Source organism: Magallana gigas, chromosome 6 (assembly GCF_963853765.1).
Source record: "Magallana gigas chromosome 6, xbMagGiga1.1, whole genome shotgun sequence".
In the NCBI taxonomy this organism is placed as follows: Eukaryota; Metazoa; Mollusca; class Bivalvia; order Ostreida; family Ostreidae; genus Magallana; species Magallana gigas.
The window spans coordinates 41,993,164-42,016,440 of record NC_088858.1 but is presented as its reverse complement, the minus strand read 5'-3'; the positions used below and the strand labels follow the sequence as shown (position 1 = coordinate 42,016,440).

The window sequence follows — 23,277 nt, the reverse complement described above, 5'->3', positions numbered from 1 at the left end:
CTATTCTTACTGTACCACACTTTTACCTCCATTAAATTCTGAGGAAGTTCTACACCACGTGTTTCCGGCACAAACAAGAGGATGAATGTCACTATGAAACACATTGCGGAAAATATAGTTCCTGGAGCCCAAGGAATTTCTTCGGTCTAAAACAATCAAGTGTATTTCAAATATTATTTGTTCTGTTAGTAATTCTCAATAAATACCACTTTTTATGATTATCAGCGTAAAACAAACTACATACCAGTGTTCTCGCAAAAGGAGAAATGATTACTCCTAACCGTGAAAATGCTTGAGAATAACCGATGCCTGCATTTTTTTGTGAAAAATATATTTCAGTTATTAGTAACTTTTGAAAATTAAATATTTCTTAAATCTGTAAAAAGAAAAATTTGAGAAAATAGACATTTTTATTAAATATTATATTTGTTAATTGACAATAAATGTATGTGTACCTCAGGTTTGTTGGATATAACTCTGGTGTGTAAATGAAAAGAATGCTGAACGATCCCATTTTCCAACGTATGTACTTACAACTGAGGCAAACTGTATACTGCTATCACCGTCTGAAAAGTGTCAACATTCTCCTGCTACTATATGTTAAGAAAATATTGTGTGAAATTTACCTGCCCCATACATTACCTATCTGTCACGATATTAGTAAATTGCTTTTCAAAGTATCAATAATATTTTAAGGAGAAAGCAAAACTTTTAATATCATACAGAATTCTTATTTGTTAAACACAGGTATCTGGATAAAAAGAATTTTGCGGAGAATATTAAGAATAATATTTGGGTTTTTTTTTTAATATCAAATTTTAAAAATATCGTGTTTTTCCGAAGCATATGTTTGGTCACATTATCTTGTTATAAATTATTGGTCGGTATACTCTCACTAAAAAGGAATGAATTGACCTCATCAAAGGTTATAATTTATATCATAGGATATATACAACAAGCTTATTTTTTGCCGACATGCCAAATGTCATTTTTTTTCAATTTTTTTATAAGACCGATATCTGGGAACAAAAATGAAACGTTACCACATTTTGCCAAAACCTAATACAGGAATACATTACACAGTTCAGCATTTTATAGAAACAGATTGCAATACAGATCCGTTTACCACGTTATCTAAATAGATTTGATAAGCACATCCATCCATCCATCCATCCATTCATCCATCCATCCATCCATCCATCCATCTATCCATCCATCTATCTATCTCAGGCAAACGGAAAATGTTAATTGCTCTACTATCACTGTTATATATTCAACAACTGCAGATAGGAAAAAATCAAGAAATCGGTCTCCCGCCAAAGACTTTGATGTGAAGGTAAGTCCAAAATATGTTACGGCATTTGTTTACCCTAAATGCATATTGGTACCGTAATTATAAACGTGTCTAATCAACGGAATTAAAGGAGCTATACAATGACTTACAGGGTCATTCATATCTATAAATATGACTTAGTTCATACATGTATAAAATGATTTTTGTAAAAGTCATATCCCATTATTGTCCATTGCTAAAAATTAGGACATATCAGTAATATACATTACATATGTAAATCTAATCAGTGTTTACTCACCATGTAAACCACATGACCATTGATATCAACAAAAATGTTTCTATTTTTAAGAATTGTAACAATGGAATATTTTTCCACAATAAGCTCGCTTGGTATTGTATCCTCTGCCGTCGATTTCTTTGCATCTACATCATTGGTCTTCTGTTCGACGAAAGCCGTCCTTTTATCAACTATTTTCTTAAGATCCTCGTAGCTAATCCTATTCCATCGTGCTACTTTTTGTATGACCTTATCAGCGGCTTCCATTTTACCGTTTGCTGTCAGCCATCTTAATGATTCGTCTTGGACCCTAGATTTGATTACAGCTGACATTGTGATTATTATCTAAATCTTACGTTAAAGAAAAAAGGGAGTAATTTCACTCTTTAATGTTTTGCATTAAAATGACTTAATAAGGATTGAAAAAGACACATTTCTTAGCAATATATAAAAACACATACATTTTAGCACGTTTGAAAAGCTCTGCATAAATACCAACTGTAATTATGTAACATTTACTATCATGGTTAAGTATTAACTTTCATTAAAAGCCTGTATAGAAAATGAGAGGAAGAAAGCTTACCAATACTGGATTAGACTAAACAGTGAGAAACAAGTCGGAACTATTTGAAAATATCTCCAGGAGTAATGTCTCATCAGATATGCTATAGGAGCCATAAGAACTAATCCCGTTGCCCAAAAGAAATGTCCTACTACTCCTGTGTAGAAACGTTTATTTTCAGGAAATAACTCCAATCCCAGTACTGCATTGGACAAAACCATACCCTTAAACAACCAAAAGCGTTGTAACATGTTAAATGTTGATACACATGAAATCATTAGAGACTTGTTCACATAAAAAAGAAACGGTGCAATGCCTGCAACCAACACTATTTACACGGCATTAACTTGAATGCAGTATGCAATACCTATTGCAAAACACCAAATATAAATTTCAGGATTGCCAGAACCATGTAATTGGGTGAAAAGGACACACCAAATCCAGAAGCAAGCGTTAATAAATGAGACGTCAATTGAACAGTTTTTCTGTCCAATCTATCACTGAGAGACGATGAAAAGGCTGCTCCAACTAAATGTAATGCCATGATAAGGGTCTGCACCAGCTCACCAAGATACGCTTGGTCGCAGACAAGATCCATCTGAAAATAGTAACGTATCGTTTATTAGGGTCTTCCGTTTTAAACGGAAGACCCTCTTGTTATTCTACGGTTTCTTTTTCTTTATTATTATGTTTTTTTCTTTCTCTGACTTTTTGGAGCGTTATTTCTCAAAAACTATTCAACAGATTTTTACCAAATTTTTGGGACTTATAGAGCATCATATTCGCTACAGATTATTAAATTTTTAAATGATGAAGTGACTTCCGGTTTCAGATATAGACGATTTTGTAAATTTTTAAGAGTGATTTTGTCCACGCATCTCCTCCTTAACTTTTAAGGATTGTAGATGAATGTCTGTAGATGTCCCACCATGCTTCTAATTATGAAAATTGCGCAAGGCCTTGAAGCTCGCCCGAACCTGAAAATTTGCACCAAATTTTTTAACGAAATATTCGCACATTTTCTTTAATATCTTTTGATGTATACATATTTTGTTAAAACATGTAATGCAAAAGTTGTTTCAATTTTTACGGGATTTTATTTGATATCAATAAAAAGGAGCTGACTCCTCACATGATGGACCAAGGTGGCTCTAAAGTCTTTTTTAAACAACTTTTTACTGACCAATAATTTGTTATCAATTATAGAAGCAAAAATGTTTATTTCACAGCTGTTTATCTATACAGCACCCTACTAAAGTCATATGTTACGTAATTAGGGATTTCAAGGGGGAAAAAGTCAGAAACTTTGATCATTAATATCTAGAAAAGGAGAAATATTTTAATAAGTTTTGTAGAACAAAAAATGCTTACAATAATGTTCTTAACAATATGCTACCTAAATAATTTTTGTTGGTGACCCCAGTAAGGAGTTAAATGGTCTGCCCCTAAAACACATTTGTTCAGATCTTTAGAACGGTCAACAATTTCTGAACACTTGTTGAACAAAATGTGTTTATATTTACAAGACCTTTTATTTGATATCAAGAAATAAGGGCTGGTCCCTCAAACTAGGGGCCAAGAGGGTTCTAAAGTCTTTTTATAATAACTCTTTACTGAAAAATAATTTGTTATCTATCATAGAAGCAAAATTGTTCACTGTACAGTTGTTTATCTACACGGTACCATACCTAAGTCATATGTTACGTAATTAGGGGTTTCAAGGGGCCAGAGGTCCAAAACTCTGATCATAAATATCTAGAAAATGAGAAATATTTTGAAAAGCATTGTAGAAGAAAAGTTCTCAAAATAATGTTTTTAACAATATGGGACCTAAATTTTTTTTGTTGGTGGCCCTGGTAAGGAGTTTAAGGGTCGGCCCCTAAAACACAGTTGTTCCGATATCTTTAGAACTGTTAACAATTCTTGAATACTTATTAAAGAAAATATGTTGATTTATTTTAGGCTTTTCATTTGATATCAAGAAAAAGGAGCTGACCCCTCAAATTAGGGGCCGAAAGGTCTACAAAGTTTTTTCATAATAACTTAATTTTTAGGATAATTTGTTATTAATCATAAAGCAAAAACTAAGAGCTTATTAATCATGATTTAAAACTGAAATCCGTTTTAAAATCGGACGATGCATTACATAGATATAGGGGTTTAAAATTAATTTTTCCAGAAATTTTGATTCCACATTCTTGGTTAAGAAAATATTTTTTTGTTCAAAGTTAAATTAAGTCGTACCTTAAATTATTCATAAATTGTTAAATCGTCCTTTTACACATTCGGATGTGTATTTGCTAGGTCGTTCTTCAAATTGATAAGGATTGTTAATTGTACTTAGAATCATTCGGATTTTGTTAACTCGTACCAAAAATATTCTTCGATTTTTTGTTTATTTGTCTTAATTACTTATGTTTATTAGTTTCAGAACTCTGCTTCTTTCAGGAACTTCTAGCTTTACTTTCGACGTTAACGGAAGACCCACTCGTTGCTTTGCAACGAGCTTTGCTCTAGTTTTATTTATAACTGATAAACTCGTGTGTGCAGTATGTTTATTAGTTCTTAAATAAAAGGAAAGTGGCACAGTGCATCCTTGATTAAACCTGACTGAATTGAAAATTACCTCTGTGACATAGGTACTGTATTTGTCAAGGCTGTACTGATATCCTTCAGTACAGGTGCTGTCTTTGACTAGTGTAATTTTGTTTTCACTTGAGTCATTAAACAACACTTTCATATGACATTTGTCATAAGTAACATAATAGGAGTTGTTTCTTGTAAAGGTTTCATTTTCAAAAGCACTAACTGCTGAACACTGAAAGGAAGGTCTATACCCTGAGGAGATTAAAAAAAACAATTTTTTGTACGTTAAAACTAATTAAAATTGATTAATCAATGCTTACGATAATTATAAAAGTAAAAATCTGTAAACACCAATGAAAACTCCGATAAGTAACTGAAATGCTGTTGCCAATATGTTGTAGAAGACAATGGCAGCATGGACTACTTGATAGATGCCCCGACGGCCGTAGCTGTAAAAAAAAACTTTTATGATAGCAGATCCCAATACAATAGTAAATTGTAAATCAAAAATGTCATGTATCAAAGTAGTATGCGTCACGAATAAAATTAAGCATTTAATGCTTATATTTATATATTCAGACTGATGTCTTTTTGTATGAACTTTTTGAGTATTATCACTTTAAAGCCATTATATAGGCTCTTAATAATGGATATGACACATAAAGGAAACAGCCAAATTACATGTTATTAAGGTCTTCCGTTGGAAACGGAAGACCTTATTGTTATTGCTTTGTTTCTTTTTCCCTTTTATTATTTTTTTCTTACGCTTTTTTGTACAAGCGATTTCTTAAAAACGACTCAACCGATTTTCGTGAAAATTTCAGATCTTGTAGATATTGATAAAAACCTTATGTACAATTTTTTTATTTTGATGACGTCATTTCCGTTCGGGGGATATTGACGTTTAGCGATTTTTAGAGGGTCGGTTTGTCCTGCTATCTCCTAAACGAAAAAAGATATTGAATTTAAATTTTCAGGGATTGTAGACGAAAGATTATAGATGTGTTTAAAGGCATTTATGGTTGTCTGGCTTCAAAGGCGACGAAAGGCGTCGAAGCTCGCCTGGACCCGAAAATCGAATTTGAAAAAACGACGTGATTTTGAATAGTTTTCGTTCTTTATCTAATTTCCTGAAAATATTTTAACATTATATATAAGCAAATAAAATTTATATTTACAAGAGCTTTCGTTTGATATCAAGAAAAGGGGGCTGGTTCCTCAAATTCTGGCCCCTGAAAACTCCTAATTACGTAACGCATGATAAATAAAATTATAATGTATAGTTTTATAAGTGAAAGTTGAACATTTTCGCTTTTTAAACATATTACAAAATAATTCTCAGTAAAGTGCTATGGAAAAAAGACTTTAGAGCCCTTTTGGTCCCTAAATTGAAGGACCAGTCCCTTTTTCTTGATATGAAAGTTCTTTTGATATTAAACATATTTTGTTCAAGAAGTGTTTAGAAATTTGTTGCCGTTTTTAAGCTATCTGGGATAGGACGTTTTAGGGGCCGACCCCTTATCTAATTATTGGGGCCAGATAACGAAACTTTTATGATTGAATATTGTTTTAAACATCATTATAAGCATCTTTTATAGATATTGCTTTTCAAAATATTTGTCCTTTTTGAGATATAATTGATCGAAGTTTTGGATTTCTGGCCCCTTAAAACCCCTAATTACGTTACGCATAATAAAAATTTTAAAATGTATGGTTTTATAAGTGAAATATGAACATTTTTGCTTCTTAAACCTTTTGCAAAATAAAGTGAAGTAAAGTACTATGGAAAAAAGACTTTAGAGCCCTTTTGGCCCCTAAATTGAGGGACAGGCCCCTTTTCCTTGATATCAAACGAAAGCTCTTGTAAATATGAATTTTATTTGCTATATATATCATGTTAAAATATTTTCAGAAAAGGAGACAAAGAACGAAAAGCATTCAAAATCACGTCGTTTTTTCAAACTCGAATTTCGGGTCCAGGCGAGCTTCGACGCCTTTGAAGCCAGACAACCATAAATGCCTTTAAACACATCTACAATCCCTGAAAAATTAAATTCAATATCTTTCTTTGTTAAGGAGGAGATAGCAGGACTGCTGAGAATGATGTTCCTAACAATATTAAACCATCAAATGTTTTTTTGTTGCCCCGATAAGGAGATAAAGGGTCATATGCCAAAGTCAAGGTCATATAACCTATAAAAAAATCTCACAGAATACCTCCTCGTTGCTTGCAACGAGATCGTATCTAGTTATTATTATAGTTTATCATATTAAACATCCCACTCGTTCATCCACTCATATACTCTCTCATAATGTTGTAAAAAATGCATTTGATTGTTTGATTTCATTATTCAATTATGAATAAGAGGCCCATGAGCCACATCGCTCACCAGAGAAACAATAGACTTAATAAAATTAGCTGTACGGAGTCATATACAAAATATCTCAACAATGTCGTATAATAGATAATGTATAAAAATTTTCTTGTGTTTATCATTGAGCCTTTGTTATAAAATGATTTTATAGTCATTTCACATATTGAGCATTGCAGTGCTCAAGAAGATGATCATTCTTATACAAGTGTATGGATTTTAAACCCACAACAAACTTTAAACCCCTTATTAGGCTGAAGAATTGTCAAGAATTGTCAAGAGGTTAAAGTCTGAACAATTTTAAAGAATAAACAATATGTCAAAATGTGTGCAAAAAGTAAAATCATATACCGTATAATGACATTAGAGTTTTTAATAGAGTAAATAATTAAAATTGTTTTTCCTTTTTAAAATTGGACCCCAGGCCTTCTCCTGAAGATTATGATTTTGACAAATTTAATCTACACTATTTGAACTCACTAAAATTTCAATTTTTTAAAGACAAATTGTGTTTGATGTGATTTTTAAAAAAAAATTCCCTATATATTCCTATATAAAAACTTTACACCCCCCCCCCCAATAGGGCCCAACCCTACTTTTAGGGATCATGATTTAAACAAACTTGAATCTTCCCTACCTTAGGATGCTTCCACACAAGTTGAGGCTTTTCTTACCGATCGGTTTCTGAGAAGATCTTTAAAGATTTTTCTCTATATATTCCCATAAAAAGTTCGACCCCCCCCCCCATTGTGGCCCTACCCTACCACTGGGGATCAGGATTTGAAGAAACTTGAATCTACACTACCTGAAGATGATTCCACACAAGTTACACATTTTCTGGCTGATCAGTTTTAGTAGAGAAAATGGTTAAGATATATTCCTAATATTCAAAAATATGGCCCCCATTTTAGGTTCACACTACCCCTGGGGATCGGGAATTGAGCAAACTTAAATCTACACAACCTGAGAATGCTTCCACACAGGTAATAGCTTTTCTGGCTGATCAGTTTCAGAGAAGAAGGTTTTTAAAGATTTACTCTATATATTCCAAATATATAAAAACTCGACCCCACATTGTGGCCCCACCCTACCCCGGGACCATGATTTGAATAGACTTGAATCTACACTACCTGAGGATGCCTCCACACACTTTTCAGTTTTTCTGGCCAAATGGTTTCTGAGAAGATAATTTTTGAAAAATACCAATTAATTTTCAATGATTTTTGATTATCTATCTCCCTTTGAAAGGAGACGTGGCCCTTTTTAAACAAACTTGACTCCCCTCTACCGATGTTTTGTGCTAAGTTGAAATCGGCGCAGTGATTCTGGAGAAGAAGTCGATAATGTAAAAAGTTTACGGACAGACGAACGGACGTCGGACAAACAGTGATAAGAAAAGCTCACTTTAGCTTTCAGCTCAAAGGAGCTAAAAACGATAACAAAGTAGTATCTTCTATAATAAGAATGATTATCAAATTATTTAAGCTGCTTAAGCTTGTTCCGATTTGTTTTGTTTTTATAGTATCAAAAAATTTTTCATACAAACCAAATTACTTAGAAAGTTATGGAGTTTCTCCTATTTACCCCAGCAGAATCGGTCTCCCTTCACAGTTAGAAATATCTAAAGTAAATAAAATAATTTCTTTTGGGCAAACGAAAAAACAAACCAAAATGCATCATGGGAATGTTTAGAAAAGGAAACCGTTTTTTTTTTGTCCCCCGGATGATTGAGTTTATTCAACCAGCATGTTATGCATAGATTGTAAACAAAGCAAACTTCAGAAAAATTAGCGAACAAATTGTACACATTTTTTTTAAAATTTACCTGAACATTATTACCTTTATTTAAAGCGATTTCAAAGTCGGGCCCGAATTAAAACATGAGGCGAAAAAACGCGATTCCCTTTTTTGTCGCTTGTTTTGTTAACAAATTTTGTACATAATTTTTATTCATGGAAATGTGGCTTGATTTACCGGGGAAATTACTGCAATGGCTATCACTATACACATAACCATCGTTTAAAAGCGTAAACAAAATTTGATATAAAATCGGACAAAGTAGCTTTAAGATTTGATATAAAGACAGGACAGGACACTATGAGCTCGGTATCCGTATACAGGTTTCATTAGGAAAGAACATTGATTATATATAGACGTACATTAACACACTAAAAAGACACAATGAGAACAGTGTAGCAAAATGAAAAAGAAATAAAAACAACCTTTACTGTAAATGTATATTTTATGAAACTATTCAAAATGTTTTTAGATATATCACTAGTTTACTTTTACTGCATTGGCGTACACTACCGATTAACAACATGCATCTTAAAACAGGTATACAAAAATCTTTTGAATAAGAAAAAAAATAATTGAATAACACTATTTTTACATGTGCGGCAACCAATGGCACCATTAACATATTTCTTCTTTAAATTCATCAAATTGCTAAAATATATCCTGCACTTACATATGTAATTATAATTTCGAATAATAACAATCCTGAAAAACTCACATATAATTGTCATCCAGTTTTTTTGCGGTTTGATTATTTGCGTTTTCGGTCGAACCCATTTTCAAGCAAAATCACCAAAGATTGAGAAATATAATGTTTGATGCCTTCAGAAATTGCCACTGTGTGAGGTCTTCATTCTCTGTGCACTGTTTGACTTCTCTGAGGTATTATCATTGGTATGTTTTATTACCTTTTACATTCTAGTTTTCTTAGAAAAATCCAACCACGGACTCGAGAAAAATTTGTCTTAGTTTTTTTCTTATGTGCTAACCCCTAAAATCATGTGGTAAAAAAATCATTGAAGCATGGAAAAATGCTGACTGGATTAGATGGAATGTTGCCCCTGAGAAACAGGACATAATTTAAACGAATATAAACATTTGAAGATCTACACACAAAACAATCTTCTGTTTTATAGAATATATTATTTACCTATGATCGCTTATAGGCAACTCAAATCATTCAATAAAGAAAACTACAATGAATAATTGTGCACTATGAAGACTTTTAGAACATAAACTACTGTCACAGTTCGCTTAAAGAATAAAGTCACTAAGTGTCACTTAAATTTTTGGAGAAGGCTTACACAGGCATTGCCTGCAGCCTAATCCATTTATGAAAATGTATATTTGCATAATAAAATATTTTCAAATCAAATCAAATTTTACGATCGCGAGTTTGAGATGGTGTAGTTCACGATTTGTAAACTGCAAAGAGTAAACTTTATTCATTTACAGTTAATCTTGTTTTTTATGAGCAGATATTGGGTAGCTATAACTGCATTCATGTCTTATAACTACTGTTGTTCTTAATTTAGAGCTTAAGTCCATTTAGCCTTAAAAAAACCGTCACCATTTTTACTTTGCCAAATCAAGAAAATGATGCTTCTTTCCACAAGTGTCCTCGATTAGAGGGTAAGAAAGTAACCTAAACCAAGTTTATGGTTCTAATTGTATTCATGAAAAACTCTAGTCCACACCATCCTTTATCTTCCCTTAACCAAATTTGGTTCATACCTCGCCCTCAGAGAGACTTTTGCAAACAAAGTTAAAAAAAGGGTAATATCAGGCCTTTGACAATATTTTTGTTGTAGCTGTGTATTCTTTACCCTCAATTAAGTTCGCTTATATTTAATGTAAAGAAAAATGGCAGTGCTTAAAGGGTGGGCTAGTTAGTCAAATATCCAGGCCACAGTTAATCTCTTTGAAATCAAGTTTAGGACAATAATATTGCTTCTTTTGGTCCAATTTTGGTCAAATTTTACAAAATTACTGACAAAATGATAAGGATATGAAGTTGTTTTGAACCAAGATTAAAGAACAAGGTCGAATCAGGTTTCTGTGAGAAAAGACATAGTCCGAAAATATTTCCTCTCCCAAATGACTTAATGTTACATGTAGCCAGATTTAACCAAATGACTCTGTATTAAAGACATATAAAACTTTAGTTCAACAGTTATCTGAAAATCTGAAACCAAGAATCAACAATCGATTCAAAATAGTTTGCAAAATTCGTACATTCAAGATCGTCCAGAAGAAAAAATCTATCTAGAATAGTACTGGAAATTCACTGATATGCAAAGAAAACTTCAAATGATTAAAGAGTTAATAAATATATTTTATCTTGTATTTTTTATAACAATATAAGTACTTTGTTTTTGTTCTGATTTTGATAAATAAATAAAAAAGTATTCTAACACATCAAAGTTGTGCCGTCTACGACACCGTTATCTTAGTAGAATTATGTGCACGTGTTTATTTATAACGTCTTTCACCTGCATGTTATCGGAAATCAACCAACTTTGCACCAAAACCATTTCTTCCACCTGTCATCCTAAAGAGCTAATATTTTTATTTTTGTATGCCTGTACACGTAATGGTCAGATAACGTGGTATATACGTAGTAGCGGTATACACACTGTTATGTATAAATCCTTTATCATCCATTTGATATCTTAACCGATTTCTTAACATGCTTTCTTAAGTCTTACTTGAGTTGTAAAACCCTTTGTTCTAAGAAACGGAATAAATTTATGGCTGCTAATTTATCATGATGGTTTTATCAAATAAATATTTCACTGTAATACCACAGAACACAGAGATAAAATGTGAGTATGGGTTTATTGAAAATTAGTAAGTTATGGAAAAAATAACAATAATTGGTGGTGCCGTCTACGACACCGTTATCTTAGTAGAATTATGTGCACGTGTTTATTTATAACGTCTTTCACCTGCATGTTATCGGAAATCAACCAACGTAATCAATAACATGAAGGGTTGTTTTCAAAAACATTCTTTTGATTGTATATTTACAAATATTTGATTATTAAACTTAAGGAAAAATACAATAATACGAATATGTCGATATTGTGACATTGCTTACATGCTAACAATCATTATAACATTTGCAGTCTTCTACGAATATATCACATTCAAATGTGAAACGTTTTTTAGAACTTCAAATGCTTTTAACATGCAAATTTTTCGAGAAATCTTTGTGCTAGAGTTTCGTACTTTCCACCTTTTGTTGTTGTCGAAGACCACTTTTCTCCGTATACCACACTTTAACCTCTACCAAAGTCTGAGGAAGTTCTACACCACGTGTTTCCGGCACGTACAGGATTATTAACGTAACGGTGAGACACATTGCCGAAAATATAGTTCCAGGAGCCCAAGGAATTTCTTCCGCCTGAAAATGTTTTATTACCTATAAATCATATTTTCTTGAATATATGATACTTTAAAAAAAAAAACCTAGAATCTCAAACTACTTACCAATGTTCCAGCAAAGGGTGATATTATAGCTCCCAATCTAGAAAATGCAGAAGAAAACCCTATGCCAGCATTCCTGAAAGAAAATATTGTAAGTTTAAATAATCGTATATTTCATATAAAAATTAATTGAAAACCTAATTAAATGATTTTTAATTGTTAGTGTTTAAAAATAAAACAAATGAGCTCAATATTATTCCATACCTCAGATTTGTAGGATACAATTCTGGAGTGTACAAAAAAAGAGTACTAAATGACCCAGTTATGGCCGATTTTCCAGCAAACGTAGTTATAATGGAGGCCATCTTTGCACTGCTATCAGTCCCTAAAGAAAACAATATTTCTTTGCTAAAAAATTAAAAATTATCGATATACACTGAAAAATCTTCATTAAACGCAATTTATTTATCTGAGTAAAATAGCGAGAGAAGCACGTCCTGCAGCTTTTCAATCAATGTTTATTTGTTTCGGACATATGTAACAAAACTAAATAAAACTATGATTAAAAGTCGGCTTTTACGGTTCTTGTATTTTCACAATTTGCTGCTAAACCGGGAGCAGTTATTTTGTTGTTATTTGTTGTTTTATTGTCTATTATTGAACGTTGTCAGCTGATCTTTTTTTTCGAAAATCCATTGCACTATCTTTCATTTTCACTGTGAAAGAAAAAAGCAAATCTTATTGTAGAAAAGAAGACAAACACTGCTGAATGATGAACTTATTTGATTTTCTTTTAAAATTCCCATTGAAGCTAGGGAAATACCATCAAAAAGTAATGTATTGAAATCTATAGCATGTTTTCCCCGTATTTCTTACGATTTTAAACGAAAATACACATACCTGCTAAAGAGGTACAACTTTATTGGAAACAATTAAAGGTTTCTTTATTGACAACTCATCTAGTTTTACCCGGATAAGTCAACTCGAACAACGACGAAAGTTTATAATGAGTAAATATGATACCTTGTAGCATTCGAAAGTCACTCGGAACTCTTCGTAATTTTAACTAACGTTATTACTCGGATACGTTTATTTCTCTTGCACTACAAAATCATTGTAGATTTATTATTTATAGCTCTGAATTGAAATATAACATGCTAGGGGTTTCAAAGGAAATATTGAGAATTTTTCTTAGTATTAAACAACATTGTTTGAACCTTGACGTATTTATAAATATTGAATAATTGAATAAAGTGCAAATATGTCTAAATATGTTGACATAATACAGTTTACATTGCAACTTGCTGAAATATGTTGGATATAAAATGTTTGAATCCTTATTAACCATCACTATTTTGGATCATAAGTGAATGTGGAAATTGGCTTAAATAGTTCGGTGAATTCCAATACAAGTAATTCCTATTATACCTATCCAAAACCACTTCCATTTTTTTAGTGTTGAATTTTAGTCAATAAAGATTTTGAATCTGATACTTCATTATATTTATGGATGGTGTGTTATAACGCCCCTTGTGAATAAAAAGCAGCTTTATCAAACATGCATATCAAACTGTTAAAAACTGCAAATTAGCTAGCGAATTTCTCGGCCAATAAAACATATTCCTTTTAATCTAAAAAGGTAGAAATTACTTGGGAGATCAACTATAATTGCGTTCTATGTATATCTAATAAGGGCATTTAACATTAAGCTGTTTCAAAAATATAAGTTGGCAGGAAAAACCGGACTCGCATACGATATACATTGTCATGACATTAAAAATGAATATATAGTATACACAATTACAAAATTGTAAAACAAGTTTATATCATACCCGAAAAATGATTCAATAAAGTAGCAGAAGCTAACGATATTCCACAAACAGCATGAAACACAATTGTAATTGTTCTTCTACCAAGGCTGTAAGAAGAAAAAGAAAGCAACCGAAACATAATTATCAAAATGCTAATATTCAAATTGATGTGATTACAAATACACTCTCAAATCTAATAAACCACAAATTGCAGTTATTGATATAAAAAGTTAAAACGTAATTTGTTTATAACATAATTTGCAAATTCTTCTGATCCTGATAATTATCGAAAGAATAAGCCTACCAATATAACATTGGGTATTCAAACATGACAGCAATGTACTCAACGATTGCTGACAGGAAAAAATTAAAGAATCGGTCTCCTGCCAAGGATGTTGATGTCAAGGTCAGTCCAAAATATGTTACGGTATTGGTCACCCTTTAAACATAACATCATTTAAGATTAAAGCTTATTTAAAAGATTACATACACGGATGTACAAAGAATCAATTATTAAGGATAAGGTGCTAATAAAAAACGGTTATTTTTATAACATTTGTTCGGAATTAAAATTGAACGAATAGAATTTGTCCCTTTGTTGATAACAACAATTAACCCACTTTAATGTGCAAATTAAAAATATTGTATAAAGAAAATAAATTACACATAAGAGAAGTTTTGATGCGAGTCAACTTACCATGTAAACCACATTATCAGAGATGTTATCAAGATGCGTCGGTGTTTAAGAATGGTAACGATTGAATATTTTTCCACAGCAAGCTTTTCCTGTGGAGTATTCTCAGTGGTCGTCCCATTTTTGTCCGCCTTTTGTGTGTTCTGTTCCGTACTGGCCATTCTTTTGTCCACAATCATTTTGAGGTCATCGTAGTTAATTTTATTCCATCTTGCCACTTTGTGTATAACTTTATCAGCAGCTTCCTTTTTACCGTTTGCTACAAGCCATCTTAACGATTCATCTTGAACCCTAAAATGTATAGCTATGTCCTTCATGTATATTGTACATACCGGGGTATATAATTTAATCTGAGTTTGTCTAACAAATGTCTTGCATTTAGTGTGCAATGCATATTATGCATAATTTTAAAGTATTTATAATGCATCTTGCTCCAAAAAAACTTCCTATTTGCTTTTATTTTCATGGCTGATCGGGGGTAATTTGAACATTTATTGTATTTTTAATCATATACGAATGGTTTACACATTTTTAGGGGGGGGGGGGGGATTAGAATGGGGATATATTTTACAACATGTCTGTCAAAGATTATGATGTGTACAAAATTTACTTTTGATTATCTTTAGTTTTTATAGAATTAGTTATTGGTGGTAACTTAATTTTTTTTTTTGGATTTTAATCATTAATTTGAATTTTGGGTACGAAATGACCTGGGTAGGAGTATGTCAGGTTACGATTTGAGCTGAAACCTAAAAAACGAAACTTCAAATTGAAAGTAGGAGAAAAAACGTCTTTGGTGTTTTCAAAAAGTAATCAGAGAGCAAATTCAATTAAAATGCATGATGCTATTTTAATAACAATGAAATAAAACTGCTTCACTGTCGAAACACGTTTTTTGTCCTATCAGATGTCTTGAAATTCATATGAACGGATCTAATGCAACTGTTGAAAGCTGTAGGAAACAAAAATTTGTTTTCTTAATTAGGAATTATTTTTTTCAAGAACACACTAGGTAAGTTTGAATGTATTTATCACTCATTAAACAAAGTTGATAAATTATCACCAAACGTGAAGTTAGTACGAGATTCAAATTCAACATGGATGCCGGTGATGTCACTGCGCGTGAAGTTATTCTTTTTTCCTCCATCTTGGAAAAGTTTTTCAACTTCATAGGTATAGAGTGTAATTTCTATTTCTAGATATATATACACGTGTTGTCTATAGGGAGAGCTTCGCTCTCACGGGCCCTTCGGGCCCGTGAGAGGGCTTCGCCCTCTATAAAGTTGTTTTTTTTTAAATTAAAAGTGTTCATAACATCTCTTTTTTCAATAAACTAGTAGCTGCTTTAACACCCTTGATAATGAATTAGAACATTCTACACGATTATAAATTAGTAAACATAAAACACTTTACCAATATTGGATCAAACTAAACAATGAAAAGCCCGTCAAAACAATTTGAAGGTATCTCCATGAGTAGTCTCTCATCAGATATCCTATTGGAGCCATTATAACGAGACTCGTAGTCCAACAAAACAGTCCTATTGCTTCTGCATAGAAACGTGTTTTTTCTGGAAATAACTCCAAAGTAAGAACAGCATCGGACATAACCATTCCCTTGAATAACGACAAGAATATCACAGTTAAATGCGACGATAAAATAGTTTAATTTTGTGGAGAGCATTTCTTTGATAAGATTTAAAAACATTTGACAGTAAATATTACAGAAGCACATGCATATCATAACGTTAATTATATATAAGCTGTGACATTTTTTGCAAAATAACTAAACAACTCTTAAATTCCTGTTGTATTACCTGTTGCAAAACACCGATAATGAATTTTAGGATAGCAAGAGTTATGTAGTTGGGTGAGAAAGCAACACCAATTCCAAACGCTAGCGTCAATAAATGGGACGTCAAATGAACCGTTTTTCTACCCCACTTGTCACTGAGAGACGATGCAATGGCTGCTCCAACCAACTGTCCTGCCATGATAAGGGTCTGCACCAGCTCACCAAGATACGCTTGGTCGCAGACAAGATCCATCTGTTAGCATAACATAAACTGATACAGGCACGTAGCATCAGGGGGGAGCAAAGATTTTTCTTAAATTAACATAAAAAAAATTGAATGAACATGGAGTCCCCCCCCCCTGCTTTTCTGTGACAATGTAAAAATTGAATTGAAAATAAGGAAATAAACAGTGAAATTGAAGTGAAAAGTAAGCTACGTGCCTGTGATATAGAAAAGTTGAATAAAGAGACCATGTATTCATGACATTTCTTATCAAGAGAGCTCTAGGCTAGATATTTTATTGCATTTCCCGTTGCAGATAATAGATAACATTTGATCCCTTTTTTTAAAAATATAATGTTGAAAAAAATTAAATTCAATCATTGAGTCAGTACTCATTTCGCAACCTAATGGGCTGATATCTGTCTGAAATAATTATTTGTCTATTTTTATGAAAAATAAGATGTGGCAAAACATCACTTAAACTGAAATTTGATGGCATACCTCCGTGACAAATGTACTGTATTTGTCAAGGCTATATTGGTATCCTTCAGTACAGAGGTCATCTTTGACCAACTCTGGTGCATCCCTGGTGGTATCATTGTAAAACACTTTGATATGGCATTTGTTATATGTGACAAAATAAGAGTTGTTCGTATACGTCTGATTCTCATAGGCACTACTTGATGAACATTGGTAAGTAGGCCTGTATCCTATTGAGGTACAAGTGAGAAAAGTTAAAATTCAAATACTGCGCAATCAAAACAAAGTTTTTAAAACTATAAATGCGATATTCAAAACCAGGACCATTTTGGGTCAGTACAATAAGCTAAAGTAAAGACACCTTTCTGACAAATGCGATAAAACATCGTTATTTACAGAGTATTGCGAGTGAGACGTATTGCGCGTGCGCGTAATCGTTTTTATTAATTCAACAAGCTTTCAGATCGTGATCTTGTTATTAACGTACTAAAACAAGCTTTTGAATTAAGCTTCGAAAGGAATGTTTAATATCCGACCCGAAATAAATAGGAAATGATCGTAATCACTTTCGAATGTGCAGGATTGATTAAAATGTACAACTTATTGATTTATATTGCATATTACTATAGGAACGGCATACAATGTTCTTACCGATGAAAACGCCTATTAGCAATTGAAATCCTGTAGGCAAAATGTTGTAGAATGCAATGGCTGATTGAAATACCTGATAGGCGCCCCATCGGCCGTATCTGTGTGATAAACAATATGCATAGGTACTGGTATATTATGATGAAGCCTTTAATGGTTAGCGGTTACAAGAGTTTTTAAATTCGAGACATTATTCGCCATGATATTAACATCTTACCAAAGAAGTAAATACTTTGTTCAGATGGGATTAGACTTTTTAAAAAACTTTTTAAAAAAATCAAATTAAGATAACAATATAATCAAGAGGCCCAGAGGCAACATCGCTTACCTGAGCAACAATAAATCGTCTGTTAGATGAGCATAATTGTATCAATTCAAAATATCATTCCTAATAAAATCCCCCTTTTGTGATCCCACTTTTCTCCAGGGAACCATGACCAAACTGCAATCTGCACATTATGTGTTTTCACACAAGTTTCAGTTTTGTAGGCTGAATGCTTTTCCAAATACTCAGTATATTATATTTGTACTTGCTAAGGGTATAATGTTTTTTACCTGTTCGTCATCAGTCAGTATGCCAGTCTGTTCTGGTTTTTGTTTGTTTTTTTGTAAGCGCAACTACTACTAAACCGCTGCACGGAAATTCATGAAACTTCCCGTATACGCATATACGTATTTAAAACACAATGTGTAAATGTGCATATTGCCAGGATTTCTGATTCCATTTCTTTTTTAAATTTCGGCCCTTTCAAACTTGGGATTTCGGCTATGCATTAAATATCATAATAAACAGTCTTTATTAGAGCAACTCCTCTTAAACCGCTGCATGAAATTAAGTAAAACTGTATAGGCATGTAGGATACAATGTGTAGATGTGCATATTACCAGAATATACCGATTCCATTATTTTCTGGAAATTTTGGCCCTTCTCAACTTAGAATTTCAGACATACTTGTATATTGAATATCGTAATAAAAAAAATTGTAAGCACCCCGCCCCCTATAAACTGCTGCATATAACTTTAGGGGTTTTCCCATGCCCCATCTAGATCCGCGCATGAATATTTTTAAAGCGCTTAGCATGTCATTGATATGAATTCAAAACAAGTTCATGAAATACCATTAAGTTTGTATAGCAAAATTTTCGTGACCTCAACTGCATTATGGCAGATCACACATCTTTAGGCAGAACATTTTATGTTAATGAAAGCAATGGTAACCTTTTGTCGCAATTTATCACATAAAGATAATAACAAAATATGTTTTATGTTTATAGTTTAGCATGAAGTACTTACATATAATTTTCATCTAGTTTCTTGACACCATTGATGATTGGTGAATCCATTTTGCACAGGAAGACACCTTAGATACAACACTGTCAATTTGTGAATTCTTCAGTGCACTGAATTGAGACAATTTTGACAGGTAAATGTTTTTTCTCTTTCCCCCTTTATTCCGTGTGCATGGTTTGTTCATTAATTATAAAGCCTTGCTACATTATTTGACTTCGTGTGGTGAACACATCCTGGAACTTGTTCACTTACTGTCCTTTACAGATTCAAATTTCTGCTTTTCATTCTGATTAATGTATGCCGAAAGGTAAACTGAGATTACTGTACCGTAGCACGGACAAAGCCTTCAAATGACGTGCAAATAGAACATTTATAAGAATTTTATGTCCAGATGAATCATTAAATTTGCTAAATATACCTAGTAAATGTCAATAATGCATCTTTTCCCTTTCTAATGATTATTTCTAATTTGCAGTAAGAAATGACAACAGAAGGGATATAATTTTTTGCAGACATACTATCTTGAACCCTCAATTCAATAAGAAATAAAAATATGAGTCGGATTCAATACTTAGCCTACATAATTGAACCCCTCTCGAATATAAAAAAAATGGATTGCACCAACAAATGTTCATATACAAACGTGCTATAACAACAAGAAAAAATATATAAATAACTTGGTATACGGATATAAAATCAAAAACTGCAAATGTATAAAAGATGTAATTAAAAGTCAAAAATCAATGGTTTATGTTTTAGAGTCATGGAATCAGCTTATTAAGAGAGAACTCCATTATCTCACAAGAGGTCGTGCTACGCAATATTTGCCGCCGTAGGAATATACACGACTACAAAAGTACTATCGAGATCGTTCCTACCGTATTAATATTAAAGTATAAATCAATAGATTTATAAAATGGAGAGTATATTAAGAGTAGTACAGTAATAGAGTTTTTCTGTTTATAAAAGTTACTAAACAAAGGGACAAATAGGTTTCTCCAAGTCGGCAGAACAGAAATCGATACATGTATAAGGATGAAATTTTCTTTTTCATCGATCATTCTTTCCAAATTTACCAAACTACCGCATTCTGAACTGCTATGTATCTTTTTATCCATTCGTTTTTCGATGAGAAAAAATCATGAATGCATTAATATTTATTTTAATACATTTTAATTACGCCGAACATGTCATGGTTTGTCTATTTTCATCATATTTTCAGTTAATCATATTAGTTAACTTTAACTAAGCCTTGAAAAATAATGTAATTATATATTAAAATATTGTTTGAAAATAATAGCTTCATTTTTCTAGTTTTTTTTTTTTTTAGGTTATATCAAGTATTTCCAATCTACACAATATGAAATTAAGGAAAGACAAAGAACGCTTGAGTTAGTGCTTATATTTGTAACTTCAGCTTCAAATTTTATGTCATTTGACATTAAAAAAATCTAAAATTTAAGTGGAAATAGTACTATTTTTTTTTCTTTTTTACATATCACCGAGACATGATACTCAATATATGTTAACATCGGTAAAATTGTAATTTTTCATGTATAAATTATACGCACGTTTTGTACTAAAGCTTTGTGTATATTACAGGTTTTTTTAAATATTATTTATTATTCAGTTTTTATACAGATAACAATAATTCATAAACAATACAGGAATAAGTTAAGAAAACATAAATTTAGATTTGACGATTAATACATAGATATCTTGTATATTAAGTCGAATATTATTTTGTTTTCAAACAATGAATATACATATATTGGATAAATTTTGTATTTTAACAAACAATTGCATTATATAAGTATATGTATAATATAGAAGTACTCTGATACTATTTGACAATTATGGTCCACCAGGGTCCTCACAACACAAAAAGTCACTCCCCAGTGGACGATGCTACATGAGACTGTTCTCTCAAAGTAGCTAAATACTTTATAGAATTATAAATAAAAAACATGTAAGTACATGTATATATCACAATGTATCAAATTTTGAGAAAAGACGTTGTTTGTCACATTTCATAAGACGTAACATAGAAGAATATTGAATAAGAGCATTTTTGACACATTTATTTTAGTTTCTTGCATAGATTCAATTCTACAGTACATTTTGTATTTATATATTTTATAAGCAATGAAAGAAATTAATAAATTCAAAGATTCAATCTTGTCGTTTTGTTCTAAATAAAAGCCTAGAATAATATGTTTCCATTTTATATCGATTAATAAAAAGTAACCTAATTTTCTCCAAATATGTTCAACATTTTTACATTCAAATAATAAATGTTTAGTGTTTTCAATTGTTTTACATATATTACAGTTATCCCCCTTGTCCCTTAACCATTTACTTAAATATGCATTGTTGCAGATAATATTATGGAGCATTTTGTAATTAAATTTAGCTATTTTATTGTCATTTACATCTTTAACTTTTCTCGTGTATATATTTTTCTATAGATTTGAATCATTTACCGGTATTGCAAACTCTTGAGAAAGTTTAGTTTGATAACATGGTTTAACAAATTTCTTGTGTATTAAGTTTTTATAAAAGAATTGGCATTTTTTATTATTTAAGCATGACACCCCTGTTGCAAAAACAAATTTCATTTCATTTTTAATGTTCAAATATTTAACATTTGTAAAATCATTTTTTTTACACAATGGTTTTATAACTGATAATAAAGTTTTATATTCACAAAGCCAGTTAGACTTTCTCTTAATAATAGTGGAAAGCACTTGTAGTGTTTTTATATTCCCGTTATCATCTATTAAGTCCTTTAAGTAAAGTACATTACTGTTAACCCAATTTTTAAAAAATAATGTTTCTCCTTTTATTTTGATGTTGTTATTATTCCAAATGGGTTGTTTTAAAATATCGTTAGGTGATATGTTATCGAAGTTCCACTTTTGTTTACATTCGTTAAATGAACTTAGAATTTGTTTGTAGAAAAGTGGAAGTTTGCCTATTCCATCCAGTCCATTTAAATTAGTTTCAGAAAACTGTAAGACGTAATGAAGATTTAAATTAGTTTTTTCCATAAAACTCTCAAAAATTTCAAATAGAGTGCCCTTAGAAGATAACAATCGCGGTATCCACGCTGCTTTTAGAGCCTTGAACTTACTTTCAATATCTATAATTGATAAACCTCCATCTGTTATATCGCCTATCAAGGTATTTCGTTTGATTCTTTCAGATTTGTTCCATATGAAATTAAATAAGAGTCTTTGGACCTTACAAATATATATTTTATCTGGTATACACAATATAGATGCAATATAAACTAGTTTTGAAGTTGCTAATGTTTTGATTATACATGATTTACCAAACACCATTAGTTTTCTACGTTTCCATGATTCAAATAACTTTTCCATGTCGTGATATATTTTCATCCAATTTTTATTATAACATTCTTCTTTATCATGTCCTATATAAATACCTAAACACCTGACAGCTTTATTTGTTGCTTTAAATGCCATTGATTTCATCATGCATATCTTTAAGCCCCCCTAAAAGAATACATTCGGTCTTGTTTATGTTGATTTTTGATCCGGCATGATTGCAAAACTCGTTTATAATTTTCAAACTCAAATCTAAAGAATTCTTGTCTTTAAGAGCAAGTGTTAAATCATCCACATGTTGTATATTAATGATTTCTTTATCATTGATGCTGATCCCCGATATATTTGGATCGTTTTTAACTTTTATGGACAAAATTTCGGCTACAAATAAGTATAATAAAGCAGATATTGGACATCCCTGTCTGATCCCTCTTGTAATACTACATGTTTTAGATAACCATCCATTATTTTTCATTTTAAATTTAGGGTTTTTATATAATATCCCTACCCATTTAAGAAATTGATCGCCAATATTAAATTTTGTCAGTGTTTCAAAAAGAAAGTTCCATTCTACAGAGTCAAAAGCCTTTTCAAAGTCAAGAAATAATAATATGCCGATTTTGTTCTCCGAATCACAATATTCAAATATATCTAATATTAGTCGAGCAT

General features: G+C 31.6%; 1 protein-coding gene across 2 annotated transcripts; it reads right to left on the bottom strand.

Moving 5' to 3' along the window:
- Positions 1-11,882: 11,882 nt before the first annotated feature.
- On the bottom strand, positions 11,883-19,425 carry LOC105327598 (organic cation transporter protein). Of its 2 annotated transcripts, XM_011428174.4 has the most exons (11): positions 19,262-19,422; positions 17,971-18,068; positions 17,341-17,549; positions 16,639-16,869; positions 16,236-16,438; positions 14,826-15,113; positions 14,433-14,567; positions 14,150-14,235; positions 12,582-12,702; positions 12,381-12,453; positions 11,883-12,294 (listed from the first exon to the last, which is right to left on the bottom strand). In XM_011428174.4, the coding sequence occupies exons 1-11, from the start codon at positions 19,309-19,311 to the stop codon at positions 12,106-12,108; spliced, it is 1,683 nt and encodes a 560-aa protein (XP_011426476.3). In that variant the 5' UTR covers positions 19,312-19,422; the 3' UTR covers positions 11,883-12,105. The 2 variants fall into 2 exon arrangements, with proteins under 2 accessions (XP_011426476.3, XP_065945028.1); XM_066088956.1 differs by lacking the exon at positions 14,433-14,567 and having other exon boundaries at positions 19,262-19,425.
- Positions 19,426-23,277: the final 3,852 nt, after the last annotated feature.